A 25,393-nucleotide genomic window follows, 5' to 3' on the forward strand; every position below is an offset into this window, starting at 1 on the left:
AGGGAATGTGAATCTCAGGTCCCTCCAGCCCGCAGCCACCTAAAGAACAAAATAGCCTGGAAGAATTTTCCATATTTATTCAAACCCTTCTGCTGCCCTTTTGAGGCACAATGGGCGGAGCTCCTTTGGAGAGCCTGTGGTGTGTCCGTGTGAATGCCGATCTGCAGCTGATGCAGACAAATCCCATGAAATGCAGTGCCTAAGGAGTTAGTGACGAAGCGCTGACAGTGCTAGTGTTAAGTACCATAAACCCCATGCCTCTGCAGGAGAGGAGCATGGGAGACAGCCCCGTTCTTGGTTTGTATGGTTGGCCTCTGTCCTTGAGCCACCACTACCCTCAGCAAGGGGTGGCTCTGAAGGACTCATGCAAGGGCATGTTAGCAGAGAGTGGCAGCAGGCAACTTCCTTTGGTGTCGCCAGGTCAGGGCACCGTGGTCATGGCCTGGTAATGGGAAGGGGTGGATGCCAGAAAGCCCTTTGGCCACACCCAGGACCCAGATCCTCACAGGTATGAGCTGACTGTGTCTCCTAGAGCCTGGGAGCCCCTGGTGATCAAGGCCTGTCCTCCACCCCTGAAGGCAGGCACAGGTTGGCGGGGCAGAGAGCCTGGCTCATGGGCCCAGCTAAGAAGGTAGGGAACAAAAAGCCATGGGGCAAGCAAGACTGAGAAGCAGAGGTTCCTCGGATGGGGGACCCCAGGCCCTGCTGGAGTTCTCATACTTCATTGCTGCCCCAGCCTTTCCCCCATGCTAAGGACATGGGCCAAGAATGTGCTGGGGCTCCAGGAAACTAGACGGCAAGAGAAACCCTAAGAGTAGGAAGGAGAATGGTAATGAGGTCACAGGTGATTTCCATTCCTTCGGAGTACTGGCCAGGTCCTGGGGCACAGAAAGGCAGGGCAAGCAACAAGGTGGTGGCTACAGATGGTGGCAGCAGAAGAAAGTGGCCATGCTGCTGCTTCATCCTAGGGGAGACCACTCCATTCTTCACTGTACCCCTCATCCCATGGGCTGGGCCATCTTGGCATGCAGGCTCTGGTGGGCAATGAGGTGGGCACGTTGCTTGAAGCTCTTATCACACTCTCCGCAGCCAAAGGGCCTCTCTCCAGTGTGCACTCGCCGGTGGTCCAGCAGGTAGGAGCGCAGGGAGAAGCTCTTGCCACAGTCGCTGCAGCCGAAGGGCTTCTCGCCAGTGTGGATGCGCTGGTGGTCCGCTAGGTAGGCGCTGCGGCTGAAGCTCTTGCCGCACTCTGAGCAGGAGAAAGGCTTTTGGCCCGTGTGCACGCCCTGGTGACGCACCAGGTCTGAGGAGCTGCGGAAACTCTTCTCGCACTCTTGACACTTGTGCGGCTTCTCGCCTGTGTGCGTGCGCTGGTGGCGCGCCAGGTCTGAGCCCCAGCGGAAGCGCTTGCCGCACTGGCTGCAGCTGTGTGGCTTCTCAGCCGCCAGATCACGGAACTGCCGCCTGCGTGTTGGTGGCCGCCCCCGCCGCACCCCCACTGCCCGCTCAATGGGTGCCCCCAGCCGGGCCTCACTCTCCCAGGCCTTGGCCTCCTCAGGGTTCCAGGCCACAGTCACATCAACGCCAGCCTGGCCTGGGAGAGCTGTTACCACCTCCTCCTGCTGGGATCGCTCGCTTTGGCTCTTGAGCCCCAAACCTGCAAACAGAAAGGAAGCGGCCTCTTCAGTTCTATCTGGTTCTGGACCCAGTGCTGAAGCGAGGCAGAAACTGGGCTCAGGGGCAAGGGCCTTGGCTGTTAGGTTCAAAAAGTCCTGGGCTGGACAGACCAGAGCCTGTTTCCTCATCCATAACATGGGGATGTGATACAAGGGTGGCAGAGAAACAGTTCAGAGGCAGAGGCAAGGAGTCCAGCTGATCCTGCTGTAGAGACACTTACTTATTATACACCTACCCAATCTATGCCTCCCTTCCGCACAGGGATCTAACATCCCACTTTCTGAACCCTGGCTATTCAAACTCCAAAACTGAGTAGATTCAGCTAAAGTTCGTAAATGATCCAAACTCTCACTGTTAATTATCAGAAACTGAGGAACCACATGGGTTTAGCCACAGTGGTTCCTCTCACTCATTACACAAGCTCTTGTCAAAACTCAAGAACGAACAGGGTTGGATCTGGAGGACTTCTAGCCCACTCCATCGGGTCATGTGAATTAAATGAGATGATCCCCAAATTGTGCTCAGAAAGGCCCTGGCTTGGAGAGGGACCCTGGGAGTGTGACTTCTAAGCCCTGGCACACAGTAAATACCAGCATCTCTTCATAGGGCAGGCTGGAGGCCTCACAACTACTGTCTGGACCGAGACCCCCAACTCTGTCCCTTTGGTGTCCATTGACCTCTCTGAGTCTTAGGTCCCTCATCTGTAAAATGGGGACAGCACTTCTATGCACTGGGTTGTGAGAATCACGTGAGAAAATGCACATAGGAGCACTCGGCACAGTGCTAGTATGTTGCAAGCACCCATCATACACTAATACATGCTCACAGAGAAAAAAGAACATTAGCACACAAAAAAAAAATCAGCGGGGCTTGAGAGAGCCAGGGAAAGCCCATTTTGAAGCTAGCTGAAGAGAGGGTGGAAAGGACGACGGCAGATTCCAGCAGGACATGCGGGGAAGTATGGCCTGCCTAAGCCCTCTCTGCTGCTGGAACCTGCAAGGAGACTGCCAAGGACCCCAAGGATTCTGGCTCCACCCACTGCTTACCTAGGGCAACATTCCGAGAATTCTCCCGCTTTATGTCCCAGAAGAGATCCCGCTGAGCGGGGTCCAGGGACCCCCATTCTTCCTGGGAAAAATAGAAGGGAATGTCTCCAAATGTCACAGGTCCCTGGAATGAGGTAAGAAATCCTGCTCAGGGCTGCCTTGCTCAGGACTCCCTAGGCAGCCCTGGGCGGGGACAGGAAGTGGGCTGGGATGGGGAACAGGATGGGCCCAGGAAGGAGCAGGATAGATGGAAGAGGCCTCATGGAGAAGAAGGCAAGGCCCATTTTAGGGACTCATCAACACTGGGGGCCTCAGAGGGGACAAAAGGACTGGTAACTCACATGGACCCCAGAGGGAAAGCAGGTATTTGTCATCTGTTTGGTATTCCCCTCTTTAAGAAGAGCACAAGGCTGGGCTGAAAGAAAAGAGTGAAGCCTCAGAGAGGCCAGCCAAAGCCAAGAGTGAGATGCCACACATTCTCCTGTGCATGCACACACAGACAGGCCTATGCTTCAAAGAGCAAATATCCTTCCTGCTATACCCTTAGTGCAATGCCATGGAAGGAGCCAGGCCCCTGCCCAGCCATTCTTCAGCTTATAACCTTACTCACCACCATGACTGTGATGCTCCCAGGGTACAGGTGGCCGGCTTCGTGCCCTTGCCTTCGGGGGAGGCCTCTTGGCCTGGGATCCCTGGACTGTGGCCTCGGGTTCCACCTCCTCTGAGGGCACATCCTGTGCAGGAACCACAACATGCTCATCAGCATCGTGACCAGATGGGGGAGACAGAGTTTAATCCCTGGGAAGGAGACACAGGACAAGTCCCTCAGGAGGCTGGGGTTTGGGGAAGGAGATTAATATGGGGCCCCAGGAAAGTCCAGAAAAGAATGTTACACCAACCAGTGCCATGTGACACTCCTAGATCAAGCACAAGGCAAGAACCAGACCCCAAAAAATAGAATCACAGTGCCACTTAGAAAGGGTGAGGGGGAGAAACCTTCTTGTGAAGGACAGAAACCCATACCCTAGCCACTTATTAGCACCTCTCCAGATACTTCCAGTGTCAAGGACCAAACACCCCACAAGACAGCAGAATTCACACAGACAGCTCTACCTTCTCATGCCCCCTCTGATGCTCTCACTACGGACATCACTGTATCCCCAGGGACTGGCCTAGAGCAGAACACGAATAAATGTTTGCAGAACCTGTGTGGAGCTAAAACCTGCCTTCCTAGAATGTGCCCACTTTGGTCCTATTGCCGCTATCCAAAGCTACCAAAAAGAAAGGAGATTCATTTGGACAGTGTCTTTCGGAAAGGTAACACTTGTTATGACATGCTCCTGTGGATGTTCCCTCTGGCTCTGCATCCCCACCACCCCTGGAAGATTTGTTTTTATGGAGATGGCCACCTCTTTTCAGCTCTGATGCCAAACAGGTGCCCCTGGATATGGGAGGGGCTCCTCACCGTTGGCCATGCTGTCACTGGCTGCTTCTGCAGGTCTTTCACCAAGGCAACAGCTTCCTCACCACTCCGTGGGCACTGCTCTCGCACCCAATCCTGGACACCTCCAGGCAGCACACTCAGGAATTGCTCCAGCACCAGTAGTTCCAAGATCTGCTCCTTGGTGCGCAGCTCAGGGCGCAGCCAACGACAGCAGAGCTCCCAGAGCTGGCTGAAGGCCTCGTGGGGTCCACCTGTATCACTGTAGCAGAACTGCCGAAAGCGCTGGCGGCAGGCCTCGGAATCCCTGCTATCCTCTTGCTGGGCAGAGTCCTGATCCCAAGAGGAATCTTCCACTTTCACGATTAGAAGCCCTTCTCCCTCCCCAGAGTCCTGGTCCTGAGGCTCTGGGGGGGCTGCCATTCCCCTGGCCTAAGGCTCAGGGATGGCCGGCCTCAACCTGGGCCTGGTGCCTGTCCTTCACTTTTCCTGGGGCTGCCAGGCCAGCATCTGAACACACTCCTGGGAAAAGAGCAAAACAGTGGGAGGCGGTGGGGGGTGGGACATATGCAAACACCAGCCTGAAGAGCTATCCAGGGACTTCAGCTTCCATCCTTTCCTGTTCCTGAAGACTTTTTTAGGTTCCCCTGTAATGCTATCAGCGATGTCCTTCCTCGTGCTCCCAGAATCAACATTCTCTAACCAACACAGGTCTAGAGCCCGCAACCCTCAGCTCTGACATCTCGAGCTCCCAGGTTTTCATTTCACCACCTGGCCTAATAATAACAACAAATCTGTAATCTTCATTTATCCCACTTGATGTAAATGTTCAAATGTTATACTGCATAAATATTAATGTATTGGATCAGTCGGTAAAAATTCATCAAGCAGTTCTTACCGTGCATATTTTTGTGTGTATTATATATTCTTCAGTAAAAAATTAACACGTTTGATTGTTGCCCTTTTCTGTTGTCAGATTACTGCATATCTTTCTCAAATTTGAAAAATTCTAAATTCTAAAATATGTGCCCCGGGGGTGTCAGTAAAGGGATCAGACACCATCCTAAGCCATTTATCCAAGGTACACATAAATACCTTACATTGCTACTCTTCACAAAAGTCCTGAAAAATGTGTATTTTGGAATTTCGTGGTTTGTTTCTTTCGATAAGAAACACAAAGTCTCTTGCAATCGTAATAAATTGTAATAAAAAAGTGGATTCACACATAGAAGAGAAACTGACTTCCACAATGTGGCACACCCTCCCATTAAGTTTGACATATAACCTCCGAGACCTTTTCTTGTGCATTTACTAAAAATATATCTATAGAAACGAAAAAGTGTTTTATGTGTGTTTTCACAAAAACGAAGTCTTACTGCACAAACTATTTTGTAATATGCTTTTCCACCTAACAATACTTCTGGGAGATTTCGCAGTATGTGCTCCAGTTTTGTAACCAATATCCGAGTGTGACATTCAGATTGGTTCCACTCCTCTACTATACACTAAGTACTTTATTCTTGTACTCCTCACAACAGCCCTGAAAGGTACGCACTCCAGTCTCATTCTCTAGTGACAGAGAAGGAGACTCCTCTCGGAGAGGGCCAGGGACTCACCACGGTCACTAGGCTGGACGCGGAAGGCGGGAACGCGGACCGGGCAGGAGGCCAGTGCTCCGTCACCCAGCAGCTTCGCCTGCGCGAAGCTGAGAAGCGGCGAGGAAGGCAGCAAGGGCAGGCGACCCGGGCTCTGCCCAGCACTTCCTAGAAGTCCGCGCCCCCTTCGGCCTCTGCCTCAGCGCGCGGGCCCCCGCCCGCCCAGCGTCCCGCGCCCGACTTCAGAGAACCCAGCACACCTAGTCGCCGGTCCCGCCCCCGCCCGCTACACACCGCCCACAACCACTCAGGAGTTCCCAGTTCCGCCGTCAGGTCCTGGAGCCGGAAGTTCGCGCGGAGTTCGCTGGGAAACAGCGCGGCACTTGGGCTGCCGCAAGCGATCCGAACTACACCCCCCAGAAGGCCGTTCGCGCATGGACCCTGATCGATGGGGAGTGAGCGGGGAGAATGCGATGCGCTTGGGACGGCTTCGTCTTTCCGTCTCTGGCTCTTTCCACTGCAGAATGGGTTGAGGACCCAGGGAACCACGGTCCCGGAGCTGGAACTCAACCGTGGGAGACCGGTTTCCAGCCTCTAGGATCCCGCCCTCCAAGCTGCTCCAAGCTGGGCGTGGGGCTTCCTGGGAATGCAGTGCAGTGAGAGAGGCGGAGCCTGCTGCAGCGATTCTCCATCCTTCAGCGTTGGCTGGAGTCGCTCATCAGTACGCAGCAGGCGGGGATGCTAACCGCGGGGTAGACCTACACTCTCCCACCAGCAACCTCGTCTAAGGGGCGGCAGGGGTCCCAGGGGCCTGGGAGAATTTAGAGCCGGCGGGCCATGTCCGGGAAGCTCTGAGTTCTCCTTTTTACGTTTTTGGATCTGTTCCCACCCTCTCTACTTAATCCTAGACCTGGAGATCTGAGGCTTCAGATCTTTTTCTGAGATACAGCTTTCTTGTTTTGATTAGGCAAGTATTGCACGCTTAGTGTCAAAAAGAAAATATGGAAAATGATAAAGGTATCGATAGCTCCCTCTGCTTAAATGTCACTCCCTCAAAGTGGCTTTCCCTGTGTAAACAGCGTGCATGCACAAACACACCTACACCTGCCATGGCTTTGCCCTTATTTTTCTTCCTAAATTTTATCAGTACCTGACATTTGTGTAATATTTGTCTCTTACTACTCAACTAAAAGCTCCATGAAGTCAGACTGAAAGTTTTCACTGCATTATTCCCAGTAGTTAGAATTCTTCTATCACAATGGCCTAATAAGGCCATTCAGAAATAAGTACGATTAATATTTTAGCCTGTTTTAACAGTTCTACATCTGTGAATATTTGTAACATAAACCTGGAATTATTTTATGTAAGTAATGTTTTGTTGACTCAAAAGTCTATCAGGGGACCTGAACAGACACTTCTCCAAGAAGACATACAAATGCAGGCAAATATATGAAAAGATGCTCAACTTCTCTAGCTATTAAGGAAATGCAAATCAAAACCTCAGTGAGATACTACCTAATACCTGTTAGAACGCTATTACCAACAAGACAAGTAGTAAGTACTGGAGAGGTTGTGGGTAAAAACGAATCCTCATACGTTGCTGGTGGGAATGTAAATTGGTATAGTCACTATGGAAAACAGAATGGAGTTTCCTAAAAAAATTAAGAATAGTATTACCATATGACCCAGCAATCCCTCTTCTGAGTATCTACCCCCAAAATTTGAAAACATTTATCCATAAAAATATATGTACTCCTATATTCATTGCAGCATTTTTCACAGTGGCCAAAACAAGGAAACGACCAAAGTGTCCTTCGATAAACGATTAGATAAAGATGTGGTACACCTACACAATAGAGTATTACTCAGCCATAAGATGAAATACTTCCATTTGTAGCAACATGAATGGGTCTTGAGAATATCATGCTAAACGAAATGTCAAACAAAAAGTTGAGAACATTATGACTTTACTTATGTGGAATATAAAACTGAAAGCAATGAATGAACAAGACAAAAACTCATAGACACAGACAATTTAGTGGTTACCAGAGGGAAAGAGGAGGTAGAAAAGGTAAAGGAGGTCAAATATATGGTGACAGATATAGGTTTGGGTCTGAACACAATGCAATACATAGATAATGTATCATTGAATTGTACACTTGAAACCTATATAATTTTATCAACTAATGTCACCCCAATAAATTTAATTTAAAAAGTCTATTAGGAATATTTTTCCTTGTTAGTACTTATAAACAAAATTCATGTTTTGCGAGCTGCATAATATTACATAGCATGAAAGTTCTATATTTAAAGTCCCTTACTCTTGAACACTTAGATTGTTTCCATTTTTATGTATTTCTACATGTACTTTCTTGCATTTGCTTGAGCAATCTTCTAGAAGGCATGAGCCAAGACTGTTCTATGAAGACTTACTGAAGTGGATGCTACTGGGCCCCTCTCCTTCCTCTACTGGCCCTAGTGGAAAACCACACCGGGGGAAGAAGGAACTTGAAAGTCCCTTTTTTCAAGTGTGGCCTTATAGTACTCTTTTGACGCCCTCTATTGGCAAAGACGACCATCAAATTGCCTAGCAAAGGAGAAATGTCTGCAGGGTCCAGCTTCGGTATCACAAAGTGGGACAAAAATAAAAGTGTAGTGGGAGCTGAGACAAAATAATTGGCACACCTATCATATATTGGGCATTGCTGGTAGATGATAAATTATTTGCATATAAGTATATTAAAATCGACAATCTAATGGCACTTTCATTTCCTTCTGATGGTGTTTCAGTGTATTTTTCTAGCTAGAAAATAATCTACAAATAATAAAGCTAAACATTTTCTTTCCAAAAAATTTATATTCATTTCCAGAATTAATTCTCATCATTTTCTTAGTCTTATATTACTGTCCAGAACTTCCTAAACAATGTTAGGACGGCAGGCATCACTGTCTTGGTTAATGAAAATATCTTTAATGATTTATGATTAAGTGTCTACTGTCTCTGATATGTATATCCATGTTCATATTAAGAAGCATCTATTCTCATTTACAACAGAAAGACTGCTAGATGTTTGCCAGTATCAGTTTTCCTCTTCCACAGTAAGAATGCTTCAATGGACACATGGCCATTCAGAATAAAGAGTATATTTTCCCAGCCTCTCCTGCAGCTAAGTATGGCCATGTAATTAAATTGAAGCCAATGAGATATGAGCAGATGTGATATATGCATCTTACTAGAAAGGGATGGTTCATGGCTTCCTATTCTCTTTTCGCCAACTGTTAGCAGGACATAGGGGTATGGACCATGCAGATGAGAGTCACATCCATGGTGTCAAAGTAATCAGATGCAAAGTACCTGGATTCCTGACAACTACAGAGCCACCAAACTAGCCCTGGATTTATATACCCAGGCAGGTGATATGACAGAGAAATAGATACCATGTTTAAGTCACTGCTGTTTTGGATCTCTGCTACAACCAGAATGTATACCCTATCTAGCACTACTGCCTACTAAGAGTTCTTTCATTAAAAAAAAAAATGGAAAAAAATATTTTTATAATTTCTCCTGTGGGATATTGAATATTCAGAATTTCTGTCTTCTTGATTAAATGCTGATAGTTTTTGTTTTTCTAGGAAATCATCCCTTTCATCTATAATTTCAAATTTACTAACAAAGTTATACATAGTATTCTCATTTAATTAAAAAAAAATTAAAGTGGCATGTATGATTAAATCCTATTCCTTTTGGGATCCTGAGCAGGCACTTTTAAAGGTAGAGGAGCAGCAGGAGTCTGGATCTCTGTTGCCATAGGCTGCCTACCTCTGGCCTACCACTAGACATTATCTTGAGAAATACACTTCCATCTTGTTTAAGACCCCGTTATTTTGGGTCTCTGTTATTTGGGGTTGAACTGAATCCTAACTGATTCACTACCTCATAAGGTTGTTGTAAGAATTAAATAAATGAAAGGATACACAAAGCCACCGAGCCCAGTATTAACTCTTAAGACACAATAAGAGCTCAGTGAAAAGTGGTTAGTTCCAGGGAATTACAATCACGAGGAATCTGTCGTATGGGAATGCCCATAGGAACATAGGGTACATAAGAGATTGCAGGAGTTAGGCCCTCCAGGGATCTTTTCCACTTTGCCTTGAATATTTCAGCACAAATTGTGCTGGTCAGTGGCCTGTGTGATTGTATTAATCTATCTTCATGGCTGGCCTGAAGCTTTGTTAGTTGAGAAAAGAAAAAATGGTGGGCCCTAGGAGGTGACTGAGATGCAGGCCATGGAGTGCTGCATCTGCAACCCATGCCTGTCTGACCAGACCTCACAGGTTGGACCATGAGCATGAGCAGGAGCATGAATGAGCAAGGTTGGATCATCTTCATAACCTCTCATTCTCCATCCTCCATGGAACATCAAGGAGAAACCTCAGGCCACAGCTCCTCACAAGTGTCACTTCCTTAGCCTTCTTTCTTTCCCACCAGGGTTGTCATTACAGCTCCTGGGACACCAATTTCTTCCTCATAACAAGGCCTTTATTCATTTTGTTTTCCTAGCTTGGAAGGTTCTGCCCCCAAATCCTTATAAAATGGCCTGTCATTCTTCAAGTTCCAGCTTAAACGTTCCCTTCTTGCAGGGGTGTTCTCTAACAATCAGTTCTTAATAGCCTTCATTGCTTCACCCTAGTTCTTTCTTCCTGGCATTTGTCACTACTTTAAATTATGTGTCGTTTATCTGCTTGCAGTCTCACTAGAGGGCAAGGATCGTGTCTGGCTTTTTAAAGACTTATTCCTCAACATTTAGCAAAGAACCTGAAATGCATTCATTTCGTATTTGAAAAATGAATAAATGAATGCAACAAAGCCTCTAACGTTTCCCTACCCTGTACCACCGACCAACGCACCACCCAAAGCCACGCTCCATCTCCCACACCACCCCCACCCCTGCACTGGCCGCCTCAGTTTACCCGGCTCCTCCAGAAGAGGACCGTGGTCTCCGAGCCGTTGCCGCACTCGCGCCCGGCTCTCCCTAGCAGCATCGTCAGGCCCTGCTCCGGGCTCAGAAGTTGCTAGAGTGCCGGCGGGAGGTTTCTGGGCTGGGGCCCGGACGCCCTCAGCGCCCCGGACCGCCCGGCCACCGTAAGGGATCGTATTACCCGGGTCTCGGTGTCCATAACTACACGCCCGTGCTCAGTGCGCGAAGCCGGATGTGGCCCTGGCCATCCGTCCGCATCCTCTCTAGGCCAGCAGGAGGCTTCGCATCTCGGTGGTAGGCCCAGGGCCGACTCTGAAGGGTCAGGGGCTGGTGACGAAGCCAGGAGTCCAGCCTGGTTGGTAGGTTCCTCCCACAATCAACGCAGGAGTAAGGAAAAACCCAAAGTTTCAAAGCCGGGAGCATCGGACAGTTGCCCCGGCAATAGCGCATCTTGCGGGCGTGGAAGAGCCCGATCGGAGAACTCCAGCCATAGTTGGCCAGTTTTGCTGGAGCCCACCCCTCTCTGCCGGGACACTAGATTGGCTAAGGGCAGCAGGGGGGCGGGGCCTCCCGGAACCGATCCTCCAGGCTGTGAGGTGACCTGGTATGGCTGGTACCCAGAGAAGACCCTGGCAGGTTTCCAGACCTTACCGCTTGGCTTGGTCACTCGAACTCGCAAGGAACTGTCTGGAATAGCGCTGTGCTCAGGCCTACTTCCCCGCACGGCGAGGGCAGCGCGGCCAGCTAGGCCCAGAGCGCTTTCAGCCAGCACCTGGACCAAGCCTTCGGCCACACCAGAAAGGTGTATGTAGCTTAGAAAGACTATTCCCCACTCCGCCCTCACCCTCCTTTGAACATGCAGGTTTACCATAAGCAATCTGGTCAGGTTCTCCAGTGCCCTGAAGCTGGGATGTCAGGTGTGAGAAGCCAGGGAAAAGCAGGCCACACTTCTGAGCCTCAACCCCTACCCAGAGACATCAACACTTTGGTATCCATCTGCTGCTACCTCTCAGTGATGCTCCATCACTCACCAAATAATGAACACCCTTCACCCTGACATTCCAGGCCCTTCCACAACGCCTAAGCCAAGTTCCACTCTTAAAATGCTTTAGCTAGGTCTTTCTCAAAATGGTGGCTTCTGAATGGAAATCTAGGAAGCAGAGACCTATGGGGTTCTTGGATCCACATTCCTCTGCACTGTGCTATGAAAAGGAGAAAGAGTTTCTCCTGCATAATGTGATTTCTGATCTCAGAGGCCAGAGTGAAGTTTTTAAATGACTCCTTGGCTCACTCCACAGACTGCCGAGTCACTCAAGCCCCAATGTGCTGGCCATGCAGCCCAAGGAAGCAAATGAACAGCCAGTTGTTCAAATGAGTACTCTGCTAAACTTGGGCCAAGTGATGACGACTTCCAGTGTTGTTTTAACAAGTCTTCTTCCTATCTCCTTTGTTAGAAAACAAGCTTCTGGGAGCAGCACGCCTGCTTGATGTGCATGAGCTCCCCCCAGCCCCTCACACTGAGCCAAGCCGAGAAATCCCATTTCTAGCTGAAATCAGAGCCAGGAAAACAAGCTGAGAGGAAACTGCTTTCTTTCTTGCCTCTTTGTGAAAGAACCATCTAATTCAACCAGTCCTGTCAGTAGGCTAACCCTAGTTCCCACTGAGACCTCCCAGATACCACCAAGTCCTGCCTGGACTCCACTAATATTTCAGCTGAGTCCAGAATCCAGAATGTCAAATCTACTCTTACTCTTTTTAGATAGCCCTGCCTCATAATACCATGCACTAGACAGTCAATAGCTATTGGAGTGCATGGAAATGGAGATATTTTTAACATGGTAAAATCCCTGGCCCTTAACCCCAGCTTCTAGCTCTCTGGTTGTATGACTTTGGGCAAGTTATTGAACTTCTCAGCTTCAGCTTTCCCATCTATAAAACTGGGATAAAACCCATTGCTCAGCATTGGGAAAAGTAGAGGTGACATATAGTGCTTAGCCCCACACCTGGCAGGGCAGCTGGAAGCTATTGTATTATCGTCAGTTTGCTATCTTGTTCAAGCCACTTTGTACTTAAGGAGCTGGGAGCCAACCAGGGCTGCAGCCACACTGCTGGCCCCATGAGCCACAGAGCCAGGTGGGATCTCAATGACCTCCCTGATGCAGATGTCCTCAAGGTCAGAAATGTATATTATCTTGGGAGCTGAGCTGAAAATCTTGGATAATAAGCATGCTGAGTCCACCCCTCCCAGGAAAAATAGTAGAGAATAAGAAATAGAAAGTACAGAGACAAAAAACCAAAAGGCCAGGAGTAAAGCAGCCAGGCAGGGTTGGAGAGGGCAAATCACAAAGGACATGTACGAAGAGGCCATGTAGCAGAAGGAGATGGCAGCAGCCTCAGAAAGGACCGGGAGGGACAGTGGTCCCTGGTAAGTGAGGAATTCTCACTGGATTACAGTTGGACCCCAGTGGAAGTAGAAGGAAAATGGCCAGTTACAAAACTCGGCCCCAGTGCCCAAGAAGACAGGGCAGGCAGGAGACAATAAGCATGAGTCCCCAAGCTGGCTCTGCCCAGCTCCCAGCTCCTAAAGAACTGAGGGAGGGTCCAGGGCTAAATGGGCAATGGCCCTGGGATGAAAGTGATGGCAGCAGCAGACCACCCGCCATAGGGCCCACAATTCCAGAAGAGGCTGGTTGGCTTCAGGTCTTGAAACCTCTCTGTGCTAAGAAGCCTTTGTTTGGAGACTTATGGTCCCAACCATCTAGATTGGGCCCTAAGGCAAATCGAGGCTGAGAAAGAGGGTGCCCAAGCCCTGAGAGTGATGATTCAGGGGTACCTGAGTGAGGACACATGGTTGACCCAAGAGCCTCCCAGTCTTGGGTCAGCCACCAGGGTCCCCCAAGACAGAGAAATAGGCCGTGGCTTGAATTCCAAGGCCTTTAATTTGCAGCTAGCGTGCCTGTTCCTTGCCTTAGTTCCTCCCATTGCCATGCCCCATCCCCATGCCAGCACCTCCCCGACTCCCTTCCCTTGCCCTTGTTCCTCCTCGGGGGCCTGGACCCACCTTCCTGGCCTCCTAGGTGGGAGCAGGTGGGGGTGCCGCCAGAGCTCCTGCTGCCCCCAGCATCAACATGGCCAGGGCCTTAGGCCCTGTGGTGTGGATCTTCTCATGCCTGTGTAGGTTGGAGCGCCGGCTGAAGCTCTTGCCACACAGCGGGCAGGAATAGGGCCGGACGCCACGATGGGTGCGCTGATGAGCCGTGAGGTGTGAGCTGTGGCTGAAGCTCTTGCCACAATCAAGGCAGTGGTAGGGCTTCTCGCCAGTGTGTGTGCGGTTGTGCGCGATGAGGTTGGAGCGCTGGCTGAAGCACTTGCCGCACTCGGGGCACGGGTAGGGTTTGACCCCTGTGTGGGTGCGCTGGTGGGTGACCAGGGCCGAGCTCTGAGTGAAGCACTTGCTGCAGATGGGACACTTGTGGGGTTTGGCACCTGTGTGCGTGCCCTGGTGGGTGACCAGGTCCGAGCGACGGGTGAAGCGCTTGGCACAGCGGTCACACACGTAGGGCTTCTCACCTGTGTGAATGCGCTGGTGCTGGATCAGCGTCGAGTGGTGGCTGAAGCTCTTCCAGCAGGAGGGGCAGGTGTAGGGCTTCTCGCCCGTGTGGATGATCTGGTGCTGGATGAGGTGTGAGCTGCGACCGAAGCGCTTGCCGCAGTCTGTGCAGGCGTAGGGCTTCTCGCCTGTGTGCGTGCGCCGGTGTGTCACCAGGTGGGAGTGCCAACTGAAGCCCTTGCCACACTGTTCACACTTGTAGGTCTTCTTACTGGCGTCACCATCGCCATCAGGGGCCAGGCCCTCCTCACTGCTCTCGGGGGCCCCGGTTTCCTCCTCACTGGGTTTCTCTGGGAGATCGGTGTCAGGTGGGGCTGGTTCTGGCTGTCTCTCCTCCAGGGGACTGGGCTGCCCATCATCTTTGGCTGGCCCAGGGCTCTGGCCTCTAGCTGCTTGCTGCCCACACTGCAGGCTGTCCCCATGGGCTCTCTCTGCCCTGGTCCTGAAGGACTTCACATCCCCATGGGGTGCCGGGCATGGCACAGGCTCCTCCTTTCCCACCTCCACCGCTCCTGGAGAAAGGGTTTCCAGCCAGAGAGGCTTTTGTGAGGGATCCAGGGGAATTCCAGAGATGGAGACAAGGGCAAGGACCTGAGGGGAGCCCTACCCCAGGAAGGGCCATGCGTCTGCACCCCATGGGAAACAGAGCCTGCACTGAAAAGGGGTACCCGGGAGTGACAGTGATGACCCCACTGCCCACCCATCACCTCTGCACGCACTTCTCTTATCCTCAACTCCTGTCTGCTGGCATGAGCTTGAGGCCTTACCCTTGCCCTACACTTGGGAGGCCCAAAAAGTTCTGCTGAAGGGAAACCCTGCCCAAAAAGAGATTCTGCACTCAGTCCTGGACATTCCGGACTGCCCAGCAGGAGACACACACACCCAAAAACTAAAAGAGCAAAAGGGGAGCAGGTGCAGCTCTGGAAACAGGAGATAAAACCAGGTGAGCACAAAAACTGTTTGGGGTCATCTGTCCACCCTCTCTCTCTAGGAAGCACATTCCACAGTCACCACCAGACACACTTTTGGGGCTGAGTTGAGGCTCTATCTTGTTTCCCTGAATGAGCATTAAAAGTAAAGGCTGGGCCAGGTCAGCTGCCGGAAACCCCCATCCTCGCATAGCCCAGCAGTGGGCCTGGCAACTCTGGAAACCAAACGACCTCTCACTCCTGCACCTATACCTTCCTAGGGCCATCAGCAAAAAGGGTTCCTGTGGGAGGGCCAGAGGCAAAGAGATGTCAAGTGGGAAGGCCTGGGAGAAGAGGCCCAGGGACACTGAACGCTTAGAAGTCAGGGACCAAAGGTCCATTTGCCAAGTCCCCAGGTGAAGGCCCAGACATTCTCATCAAGTCAGTAAGGTAGCAGAGGGCCTGGCCTCCATGACCTGATCCAAGGTCTATGGGAAAAAGGGAATGTGTTGGACCAACCAGGTGTTTTAAAGCATCTATGAGGCCTGCCACAGGGCTGTAAATGGGTGCTAGGGCCCCTCTGGATCTAGGACTTGTCTCGGACCCGCTGGTCTGAGCCCTAGGAGTGTTAACAACAGGTGGTAAGCAAACCTGAGATAATCAAAGAAGTGAGCAAGATGGCTGTGATCCTGGGGTCCTCCAAGACAGTGAAGGTCTTGGCCCACTACTGAAGTCAAAAGGTGGCATTACCAAGGCCCCAGCTTCATCTGGACTAGTAGATGTGCAACAGATGTGTGTCGACAAACTGAATGAATGGATGACAATGAATGAACATTGGGTTTTCCATAAGATCTCATAAAAATCTGCCAAGAAAACTCGATTGTGAAAGTTAGGAGTCAAAGCCCCAGGACTTAACTACTTACTGTGAGAAAAATCGAGGGAGCCAAGGGTTCTCTGAGAAGAGGACACGCCTGTTGGGGCATATGTGAAAGCTCAGAGTCCATGGGTCTGGAGAGTCAGCTGGCACTATGTTTCCCCCACCATGGTCATGCAGCCCTGACCCCAGGGCTAACCTTTCTGTTTACATACTTCTAAAGCTGGACTTTAAGGAAAAAGAGGATGAACTACAGGAATAAGATAAACCTCAGAAGAACCAAAGAGAAGCAGAAACTCTAAGTTGCCACTGTCTAGTACAGCAGCCAACTAGCCACATGTGGCTATTTCAGTTCAAATCTGATTCGATTAAAATGAAATAAAACTAAATACTCAGTTGCTCTAACCACATTTCTAGTGTTCAACAGCCATATTTGGCTTGTGGCTACCATCTCAGCTGAGATATGGAGCACGTCTATCACTAGGAAGGTTCTACAGAACAGCACGGTCTAGATCAGGAGTCCCCAACACCTGGGCTGTGGACCAGTCAGTACCAGTTCAAGGCCTGTTAGGATGATCAGCTCCACCTCAGATCATCAGGCATTAGATTCTCATAGGAACACCAGTCCCTGGTTCCAAAAAGGTTGGGGACCACTGGTCTAGATGAAATGAGGGGTTTTAATCCCTGGGAAACAGGGAGGTGACACTGGGATGAGCCCCACCTCTGACATCCAGGGCCTCAGGAAGCTGCCGCGCCAGTGTAGGCGCCAGCCCTTACCCAAGGCCAGCCTATTCCGCTTCTGTAGGACATCATGGTAGAAGCTCTGCTGAGTGCGGTCCAGCCGTCCCCATTCCTCCCGGGAGAGGTATAACGCCACATCCTCAAAGGTCACTGGCATCTGAAACAACACAAAACACCCACTCTGTAGGACATACCAGGACACATAGATGGGCCTGATGGCGCCAAGATGAAGCTGAGACCCCAGAATCCCAACCTGCTGCTCTGAATGAAACCTCCCCTCGGGTATGATGGTGAAGCAGGAGCCACCCACAATTGGCTTTTCTGGGGCAAGAACAAGGCACTTGTGTACAAAAGACAGCAGACAAAAGCAAAAGAGGCCTTCTTTTCTGACACCACAGCCAAGGCTCAGGATCTCCAGTATGTTCCTCTCCAGCCCCCACCCTCAGGTCCACTGCTCAGATCTGAAGGACAATTCAGTCAGAGACACTGTCCCTCCACATCTTTCTATTTCTCCTACAGCCTTGGACAGGGACACTCACCTGGGACCAGGCGGTGAGGAGTGCTGCAGCCATCTGCCGGTCTCTGGTCCTCCCCTCATGGGAAAGCACAGGGAACTGGGGGGAAGGGAGGGCTGAGAGAGGAAAGAGGTCCTCAGGGCGGCCACCTCATCCTGCTGGGTCCTGCTGCTACCCCTTAAATAGGCTCATGCCTGGTACATCCATGGCTGCCTTAAACCCCACCCCTCATCCCACCCCAGAAGAGGGGCAATACATTCTGAGGCTATGAGGGGCGGCCTCCAAGAGGTGGTGGGCAGACATCCAGGCATCTCCTCTGACCATGGAAGGGACCTCTACCCTCCTGGGCTGTGAGCTTCCACCCCACAGCTGCTGCTCAGGAAAGTGCTTCTCTCCACATCCTTCTCCTCACCTCTGCCAGGCAGGAAAAGAGCTTTCTCTGTAGATCCCTGGCTTAGGGGTGTCCAGCCCCAAGCTCCTTGATCCCTGTCTTCCTGTGATGCCCCCTCGGGGTGCAGTTCTTGAGGCTCTGTCTTGATGTGGGGTGACTCCTGAGTGGCTCCCAAAGACACCATCTCCTTTGATTGGGAAAGCATTTCTTGACAAGGATGCCCATAACCTGGAACCTAGGAATGGCAGCCCCCATCAGCACTGGCAGGGAGAGTGGGAGACAGCCGAGTTCCATGCCCTCCATGCCCAGGAGGTCCCTGCAGGGGAAGATGCCTAAGGTCGCCAAACACACAACCAAATGCAAGACACAGCTTAAAGGACTAGCCTTGCTTCTTTGTCCAGTCTCCAGGGACCTGTGCATCTCCTGCTCACCCCCGAAAGGAAAAGCAGGCAGGCTATTCAAGGCCTTGCCAGGTGCAGCCTGGACAGGTGCATAAAGGGCAGCTGCCTCTTCTCAATCCAAGCCTTGCATCTTCCACAGCAGGATGGATTGTTATTTTTAATATATGAGGAAACCAAGTGTAATGACTTGAATCGTGTTCCCCCACAATTCATGACTCCTGGGAACCCTGGAATGTGATATTATTGAGAAAAAAGGTCTTTGCAGATGTAATTAGTTAAGGATCTTGAGATGAACTCATCCTGGATTTTGGTTGGACCCTAAATCCAATGACTAGTGTCCCTATTAAAGGCACAGAACACGGCAAAAGAGATCATGCAAAGACAGAAGTAGAGATTAGAATGATGCTGTCACAGCCACGGGACACCTGGAGCCCCCCGAAGCTGGAAGAGGCAGGAAGGATCCTCCCCCAGATCCTTGAGAGGGAGGCCTATCGACATCTAGATTTTGAGTTTATGACTTCTAGAACTGTGAGAGAATAAATTCCAGTTATTTTAAGCCACCCAGTCTGTGGCCTTTGTTACAGCAGCCCCAGGACACTCATACATGGGCTCAGAAATCAGACAACAGCTCAAGATCATGGAGCTTGTGAGTGGCTCAGTAAGGATTTGAACTCAAGTATATTGAACTCTCAAGTCACCATGTCTTGAAGGTGACAGGGAGGCGTCATGTGGCCTTGGGCTGTTTCTGGCTTAACTCAATATGGTTGGAGTAATTGGAGTTTTTTTGGTTTGGAGTAAAAAAGCCCAAGGGTGCCACTAAGCATGCTGAGGCCTGGTGTCCACCTTGGTCTAACAGAGGAGAAATCCTCACCTCCTCAGTATTGGCCTCCATAGTGGGACTTCAGGGTCCTCCCAGCTTGTCCCCTCTTTGTCACACTAGCCTTACCTCAGCCCTCTGGGAGGGTGAGGAGCAGCTTTCAGTCAGTCATCCAGGGCTCAAATCCAGAGCCAATCCTCACTAGCTATTCAACCCCGAGCAGGTACCACCTCCCCACAAAGCCTCAGGGAAGTCACTTCCCTTGCACTTTGAGGCCCCTGATGAAACCTCATTGTCATCCACAGCATAGGGGCTGGCCAGCCTTCTGCTGGGAACTTATGCCCATCCCTCCCCCACTCTTCCCCACTTCTATCTGTGTTAGAGTTCTAAGGGAAAGACTCAAGGCCACGAGTCAGAGTGCCTGGGAACCACAAAGGTGAGGCAGCCTCGGAAACTCAGTAGCTCTGCCTCCCACACAGATAACAAGTGAGAAAGTGCTGCCCGCTATGGAAAGTTTTGGATGAACACAGAACACTGCCTGTAATTATTATTATTACTCTGCTGTGTGGGCTAACAGAACCCAACATCGGCAGAGAATTCTGTGAATGTATGAGGCTTGCCTGTTACAAAGGCATTGTGGAAGGGAAACCAAACAGTGGTAACAATTACCTGTGCTTCTATAGTGAAAAAATCATAATACTTGATTTGTATTTGTACTCAGAACCACTGAAATTACTAGGTGAGGGGACTGTTGCGGAGACGGTTAGGAAGAAGAGTCGGAGTCTGGAAATGCTTTTACTAACATAAATAAGGGAGAAGAGGAATGGCAAGGAATGGCAATGCTAGCATCCTCCACCCCTGTCTCCATGGCTTTTTATTCTCTCTCACAAAGCTGGCTTTGTAATTTATTATTAGCTACTATCAGGTAGGTAATTACAAACTACAGTCAATTCCCAGACTCAGCCTCAAGGCCACCACCGTGTTTTCAGCTATTTCTTCTCAGGTATCTTTTTCCCATCCTCGTCCCTAGACTAAGAAGTCCCAGAATAGGTCAGGTGTGTGCGCCTCCCTGCAATGTGCCCTTGTGTGCAAGTCCACATCTGCTTCTGATGACCTTGTTGCTCCAAACACCAGGCATCCTGCCAGGACTGTAGGTGTTTCTCACAACAGGGGACACAGTCTCTCTGACCTAGGTTCCAGCTGCTATGGGCATTCTTGTTTTATATGTTAAAACAATGATCTACTGTAGACTGACAAACTGCTTACAGAGGACCCTCGTGCCCATTATTTCCTCGGAGCCAACCATCTGTGTGAGATGGATGGGAACAATAAGCACATGATCCACATTTTATCGGTCACACACTTAGTTGCCAGAGGACTTGCTCAAGGTCACACACCTGACTATGGCTGACTCCTATTCCTCTGATTTCAAGCCTGGTGACTCTGGTTAATTACACGCATACGGGCAATAGATACAGGAAGGCTTAGGTGTTCAGACCCAGAGAGAGAGGAGATGGGGTCCCACGCTGAGGGCAGTAGAGGGTAGACTGAGGCTTTTCTGTGTGCTCCGGGTGCTGTTCGGAGAGCCAGCCTCACTAGTAGGAACTGCAACAGCTTCCCTACTGCCTCATGTGGCCTTTGGTCGGGTGACTACGGAATTTACCAGGCCAAGCAATGCAGAAGTTGATTCCCAGGTGGAAGGCATTTCCCATCACACTACCTTTTCTTCAATGCCCCTCTTTACTCCCATCCACCAGCCCTCCTGCCCCAGTGAGTCCAACTCTTTTCCATTGGTCCAGATGCCCTGCCCTGAAGATCCCTGCTCTGGGTCTTTCCAGGGCATGGCTCCCCCACCCAGAGCCCCGTCCATACCTCTTGGGCTCTCTCCTTGTCCTGGGTAGCAGGGTTACCTCCACCGTCTGCAGACATTTTCTATCTCAGAGCTAAAAACACAGTTTCTTCTTATTGGCCAAGCCCCCTCCAGCTCTGGCCAGGAACCTGAAAGAGCAGAAGGAAATCAGCGAGTGTTTCCTAGACACCTCTGAAATGCCCTGAAAATCCCCACACAGGACCAGACCCACCTCAGTTACCAATCAAAAATAAAGACTCTCTGATGCCACCAAACAGCCTCCCTCTCTCTGTTTTTCAGTCCCTCATTTTGACAGAATGCTATGTTGTCCCCTTTGTTACTGAAACAAGAGCCCTGAATCTGAGAGCAACTAGCTCACAGAAAGCGAGGGCTGACTAGGAATCTGCATCTCCTGTCATCAGGAGCCAAAAAGTCTGTAGAAATCCTACAAGACAGGAGTTGGGTGGGGCCCCACCTGCCACAGCTAGCTCAGCTGTGTGTCCTGCCATCTCCCTGGCTCAGGACATACATATGCCCTGTGCTCGGCCTGACTCAGCCCGCCTGGGATCTAGAAATTGAGCCCCCAGCTCTCAGCAGCCCTCCCTGTGGCTGCAACCACCCGCCTGGGCCCAGGATTCCATCCTGCTCACATTCCCAGACGATGTCCTTGCCCTTCCCCAACCAGAGTCCAAGGCCCTTCTCTCCAAGATGTCCACCTCTGACCCCGTTCCCTCTTGCCAGCAGCTACCCAGAAGAGTCTCAGGGTCCAGGGGACCTCCCGAGCCCCCCTCTTACTGAGGTAGAGGTGAAGGGGGTAACTGGGGAAGTAGGGCCCCCTCCCCTGGGAAAGAAGTCTCTGCAGCTAGTAACGGGAGCCGGGTGGAGACTGGGATTAAGGACAACAGGAAGTCCCTCCCAAATCCTGTTCCCCGTGCAGCTGCAGTCCTACAGGGTTCCTGGCTTAGACGGTTCCGGGTCTGGGGTCCCGAGGCGAGCTGCACCTGCTCTTGGCAGAGAGGTGACTTCCAGATCTGCATTGCCAGCTCATGGTCATTTTACCAGGCTCATACATACTTGTGATAACAGCCAAGCAGAGGCTCCAAAATGGGAAAATATATTTTGTGGGAGGATTTTGATATTTGATATTTCAAAGAGAGCATTGTAACTGTCCTCAGAGAAAGGACACTGCTGGGTGGAGGGGCACGATGGTCCTTTTCAGCACCCTTCAGTGCTTTTGAAGGTCTATGATATCTCTGTGGAGATGTCCCTGGATTTCATTTAAGGCCCCCAGGCTATTCAGCAGGTCCTCTGGGTTTCTCCTAAGAGTAGGACAGAGTTCTCTCTTTTTAAGGGCAAACTTAGGAAGCAAAAAGGCCTGGGGCCCCTCACCACCTGACGCTCTACACCTTAAAAAGATGTGAGATCAATCTGATTTTTCTAGATTCCCCACCCCTACCCCCAGCTCTTTCTCAAGGCTGGGGATAGAGGAAATAAAGGGGTCTGACCCAGCTGTCTATGGGGTCCCAGACCTTCGGACATCCCTGGCTTCATAGTTCACCTCTCAATCGGGAAAGGGGTAGGGGCTGGCCCTGAGTCAGACTCCAAGAAGGTTCCTCCAGGAAATGTTCCCATGCCCACTGCCTTTGACCCATCAGACTCTCATGGGATGCATCCACTTAACCCAGTAAGACAGGCATGAGTGGCCCCTGTACCAGCTTATGGGCATAAGATGAAGGCTCACAAGGGTTTAAAAAACAAACAAACAAACAAACAAACAAATAAAAAAAACTTAATTTCCAACATTTAAAACTTAAAAGAATTCTCATAAAATTGACTTTCTTGAAAAATCAGAACATCTGGGAACTCTGGACCTGTATTCTCCACACTTGGTCCCCACTTGGCCCCTGCAGTATTCTGAGTTTGTTACTCTCCTTTGGAGTTAAAATGTTTTAGGAGTCTTAGGATTCTGATCCATTCTACTGTAACTCTGCTGAAAGAAAAATTAACCCTGGGGTTTGTCTCCAGTCAGTATTTCCAGGTGTTTTAATACTCAAGGTAAAAAGAGATGTAGAAAAGTGTAGCAAAAATTAATATTGTTTTCAGGCCAGAGAGAGCTACGAACAGAAAAAGCCACAGGGATCCCTGGAAAGATGAACTGCTCAATCTGTGAACACATCTCCATCAAGGAGCACAGCCAGTGTCCAGAGTAGGGAACTCACTCCTGAGGTGGACCATTTCAGCCCGCAGCAATCCCAGGAATGCACGGAGTCCAAAAAGAGTAGGTGTGCCCTGCTTCCTGGGCAAAGTTTCTCTACTAGACAAAAGGGACACTTGAGCGATACTAGGGAAGCCCAGAGGTTTGGATCTCATCAGGAGATCGCCTAAACTACATCAAATGAAGTTTCGACATTTATTTGACTGTTAAAAAATATTTATTGAGCATCTGCTATATGACAGACATTAGCCCCTTCTTGGGAATAAGAGAAAATCTTTTCAGGGCTGGCTCTAGGACTAAGCAGGTCTAGGAGGAAGGGCTCTCAGATTTGTTGTGTAGGAATTTCAGTCCCTGAAAGAGTTCAGAAAGGTACCTGGGCAGGGTGAGTCACTAAGTAAAGCAGAAATCAAAACCTAAATGCATCTGGCAACCAAACAGTACCACAAATGACCAGTGCCTTGGGTGTAAGACCAGAGTTGGAGCAGAGCTTCAGGGGCCTCGAGAAACCGTATTTTGTTTAACAGGGACAGTTGGGGGCCCAGTATTGCAAAAGCTTGAGGATTTTTCAAGAGAAGCCCAAAATAATCAGATTTCTACGTGAAATATTCTGACTTTTAAATGTTGACGATTATAATTTCACACACACACACACACACACACACACACACACACTCCATACGACTCCAACAGAAAACACTGCTGTCCAGGTCACAAGTCACCAGTTCAGGGATGTACTCACCTCAAGAGTCTGTCATAGGGATAGCTATGACGGGCGAAGGCGCTTATAGGAGCTTCAGGCACGGGAAACACAAATGCCAACTCTGGTTATCAGGCAGCTTCACTGAGCTTGAGTAAGGAGAAGACGCCACCTTTAGGAAATAAATCACGGTCTACCCTCAGAGATTGGCCTGGGAGCTAACTCAGGTCTTAAAGATGTGACCTTACAAAAAATACCGGGTATAACAAAAACTAGAAACAAGAATCAACTGAAGTAACAAAAACAACAACCAGGTACTAATTAACAACCAGGTGGTTAAGCCAGGCTGGAGATAGGACAATTCAGAGATCTAGCCTTAGAAAGGAAAGATCATAGGAAAAAATAAAGGAATATGGGAGAGGCCAAGAAAAACAGGAATAATTGAGTAAATAGCAAAGCGAATGTTAACCATTGAAAGAGAAGAAAACCAGTGTGTTAAATGGGGGCCCAGGAATAAATGTTTTTTAAAGTAGAAAAAACTCAGAACCCCCAGGGCCACTGAAGACCGAGTCGTGGGAATTCACGCGGCCCGCGGCCCATTCATCCCTGGATTCGAGGAGACGCCCCAGCGGCCCGGTAACCCTAGGGCGAGGAGGCCGCAGGGGACGCGTTCGGAGCTGCAGAAGCCCCAGGATCCCGGCGCGCACCAATCGGCACCGCCCAGCTCCGCAGACCACTGAACACAAACGCGGAGATCACGTCGTCCAGGCAACAACGCTGCTCCGCCCCCGCCCCGCCCAAGGGAGACGTCGGTGACTGGTTGAAGACTCTATGACCCCGCCCCTCCACGGCACCGCCCAGCCGCCCTCACTTGCGCGCTCCCGTCCGCGCTCCCGTCCGCGCTCCCGTCCGCGCCCCCGAGGGGCAGCCCCGGGGAATGGGGAGGGTCACCCTAGTGCTACCCAGCCGTGACCGGTGTGCCCGCATTTCCCGTCCGGCTGCCCCACTCCAACTTCCGGTTTTTCCGGTTCTCTCGCAATTGCCAGCCTGTGGGCCCCAGGCGCGGAGGAATCGGGGGCGGTGAGAACCGCAGGGCATATTCCGGAGTCCTCGAGTCGGCGTCTGCCGTAGGGAAACTGAGGCTATTTGTGCTAGGTCCCCTGGCCAAGAGCGCCGGCGCCGGGGCTCCATGCTGGGGACTTGGAGCACAAATCCAGCCCAGCGCTGGGTCCACCCTCCTGGTACAAAGGTCTCCCCCTACTCACCTGTTTTGAATTGTTTTGTTTCAAAAATGGGAATATACTGTACGTTGCTGACCTGCCCCCTCTGTGTGTGTGACACATATCTTAAGAGATTGTTCAATTCTCTCTCTCTCTCTCTCTCTCTCTATATATATATATATAACATGCATCGTGTCAAAGACCACAACAGCCAGACATTAGTTAAAGCGATGGAAAGATATTTTATTCAGTAAATACAGACAGTAGGGGAAAGAGCTGAGCACTATCCCCTTAGACTGGGTCTTTTAAAGGAAGAATGAGGGAGGGGGAGAACGGGGTTTAGAGTAAGAAACTGAAAAATTCCAAAAAGCTGGTCAGTGGAGGTGTGATTAGGCTAGGTGAGCCAGTTAGCCCTGA

At 50.4% G+C, this 25,393-nt stretch overlaps 2 protein-coding genes across 10 annotated transcripts; both read right to left on the reverse strand.

The window, feature by feature from the left end:
* Positions 1-62: 62 nt before the first annotated feature.
* ZNF213 (zinc finger protein 213) lies at positions 63-16,931 on the reverse strand. Of its 5 annotated transcripts, none has more exons than XM_036225782.1 (6): positions 16,908-16,931; positions 4,189-4,686; positions 3,334-3,457; positions 3,065-3,138; positions 2,724-2,847; positions 63-1,657 (listed from the first exon to the last, which is right to left on the reverse strand). In XM_036225782.1, exons 2-6 carry the CDS (start codon positions 4,585-4,587, stop codon positions 999-1,001), a joined length of 1,380 nt encoding a protein of 459 aa, XP_036081675.1. In that variant the 5' UTR covers positions 4,588-4,686; positions 16,908-16,931; the 3' UTR covers positions 63-998. The 5 variants fall into 5 exon arrangements, with proteins under 5 accessions (XP_036081675.1, XP_036081674.1, XP_015977763.2 ...); XM_036225781.1 differs by lacking the exon at positions 16,908-16,931 and adding an exon at positions 10,920-13,528; XM_016122277.2 differs by lacking the exon at positions 16,908-16,931 and adding an exon at positions 5,781-6,039 and having other exon boundaries at positions 2,724-2,805.
* On the reverse strand, positions 13,659-24,457 carry ZNF205 (zinc finger protein 205). 5 transcript variants are annotated; one of them, XM_016122265.2, is made up of 8 exons: positions 24,304-24,457; positions 23,799-23,928; positions 20,868-20,993; positions 17,799-18,012; positions 17,411-17,502; positions 16,908-17,028; positions 16,180-16,227; positions 13,659-14,860 (listed from the first exon to the last, which is right to left on the reverse strand). In XM_016122265.2, exons 3-8 carry the CDS (start codon positions 20,922-20,924, stop codon positions 13,812-13,814), a joined length of 1,581 nt encoding a protein of 526 aa, XP_015977751.1. In that variant the 5' UTR covers positions 20,925-20,993; positions 23,799-23,928; positions 24,304-24,457; the 3' UTR covers positions 13,659-13,811. The 5 variants fall into 5 exon arrangements, with proteins under 5 accessions (XP_015977751.1, XP_036081673.1, XP_015977752.1 ...); XM_036225780.1 differs by lacking the exons at positions 23,799-23,928; positions 24,304-24,457 and adding an exon at positions 21,495-21,945 and having other exon boundaries at positions 17,799-17,964; XM_016122266.2 differs by lacking the exons at positions 23,799-23,928; positions 24,304-24,457 and adding an exon at positions 21,640-21,936.
* Positions 24,458-25,393: the final 936 nt, after the last annotated feature.

Source organism: Rousettus aegyptiacus, unplaced genomic scaffold, assembly GCF_014176215.1.
Source record: "Rousettus aegyptiacus isolate mRouAeg1 unplaced genomic scaffold, mRouAeg1.p scaffold_m13_p_8, whole genome shotgun sequence".
In the NCBI taxonomy this organism is placed as follows: domain Eukaryota; kingdom Metazoa; phylum Chordata; class Mammalia; order Chiroptera; family Pteropodidae; genus Rousettus; species Rousettus aegyptiacus.

What these genes read in the sequence shown, in the direction of transcription:
- ZNF205 (XM_016122265.2), bottom strand. Translation starts at nt 20,924, where the DNA reads ATGTCTGCAGACGGTGGAGGTAACCCTGCTACCCAGGACAAGGAGAGA. An exon ending in ACAAGGAGAGAGCCCAAGAG is followed by an intron (nt 18,013 to 20,867) that starts GTATGGACGGGG and finishes TGCCATTCCTAG; the next exon opens with GTTCCAGGTTATGGGCATCC. An exon ending in TCCTCACCGCCTGGTCCCAG is followed by an intron (nt 17,029 to 17,410) that starts GTGAGTGTCCCT and finishes GTGTTGTTTCAG; the next exon opens with ATGCCAGTGACCTTTGAGGA.
- ZNF213 (XM_036225782.1), bottom strand. Translation starts at nt 4,587, where the DNA reads ATGGCAGCCCCCCCAGAGCCTCAGGACCAGGACTCTGGGGAGGGAGAA. An exon ending in GCTTTCCCTCTGGGGTCCAT is followed by an intron (nt 2,848 to 3,064) that starts GTGAGTTACCAG and finishes ACCTCATTCCAG; the next exon opens with GGACCTGTGACATTTGGAGA. An exon ending in TTCTCGGAATGTTGCCCTAG is followed by an intron (nt 1,658 to 2,723) that starts GTAAGCAGTGGG and finishes TTCTGTTTGCAG; the next exon opens with GTTTGGGGCTCAAGAGCCAA.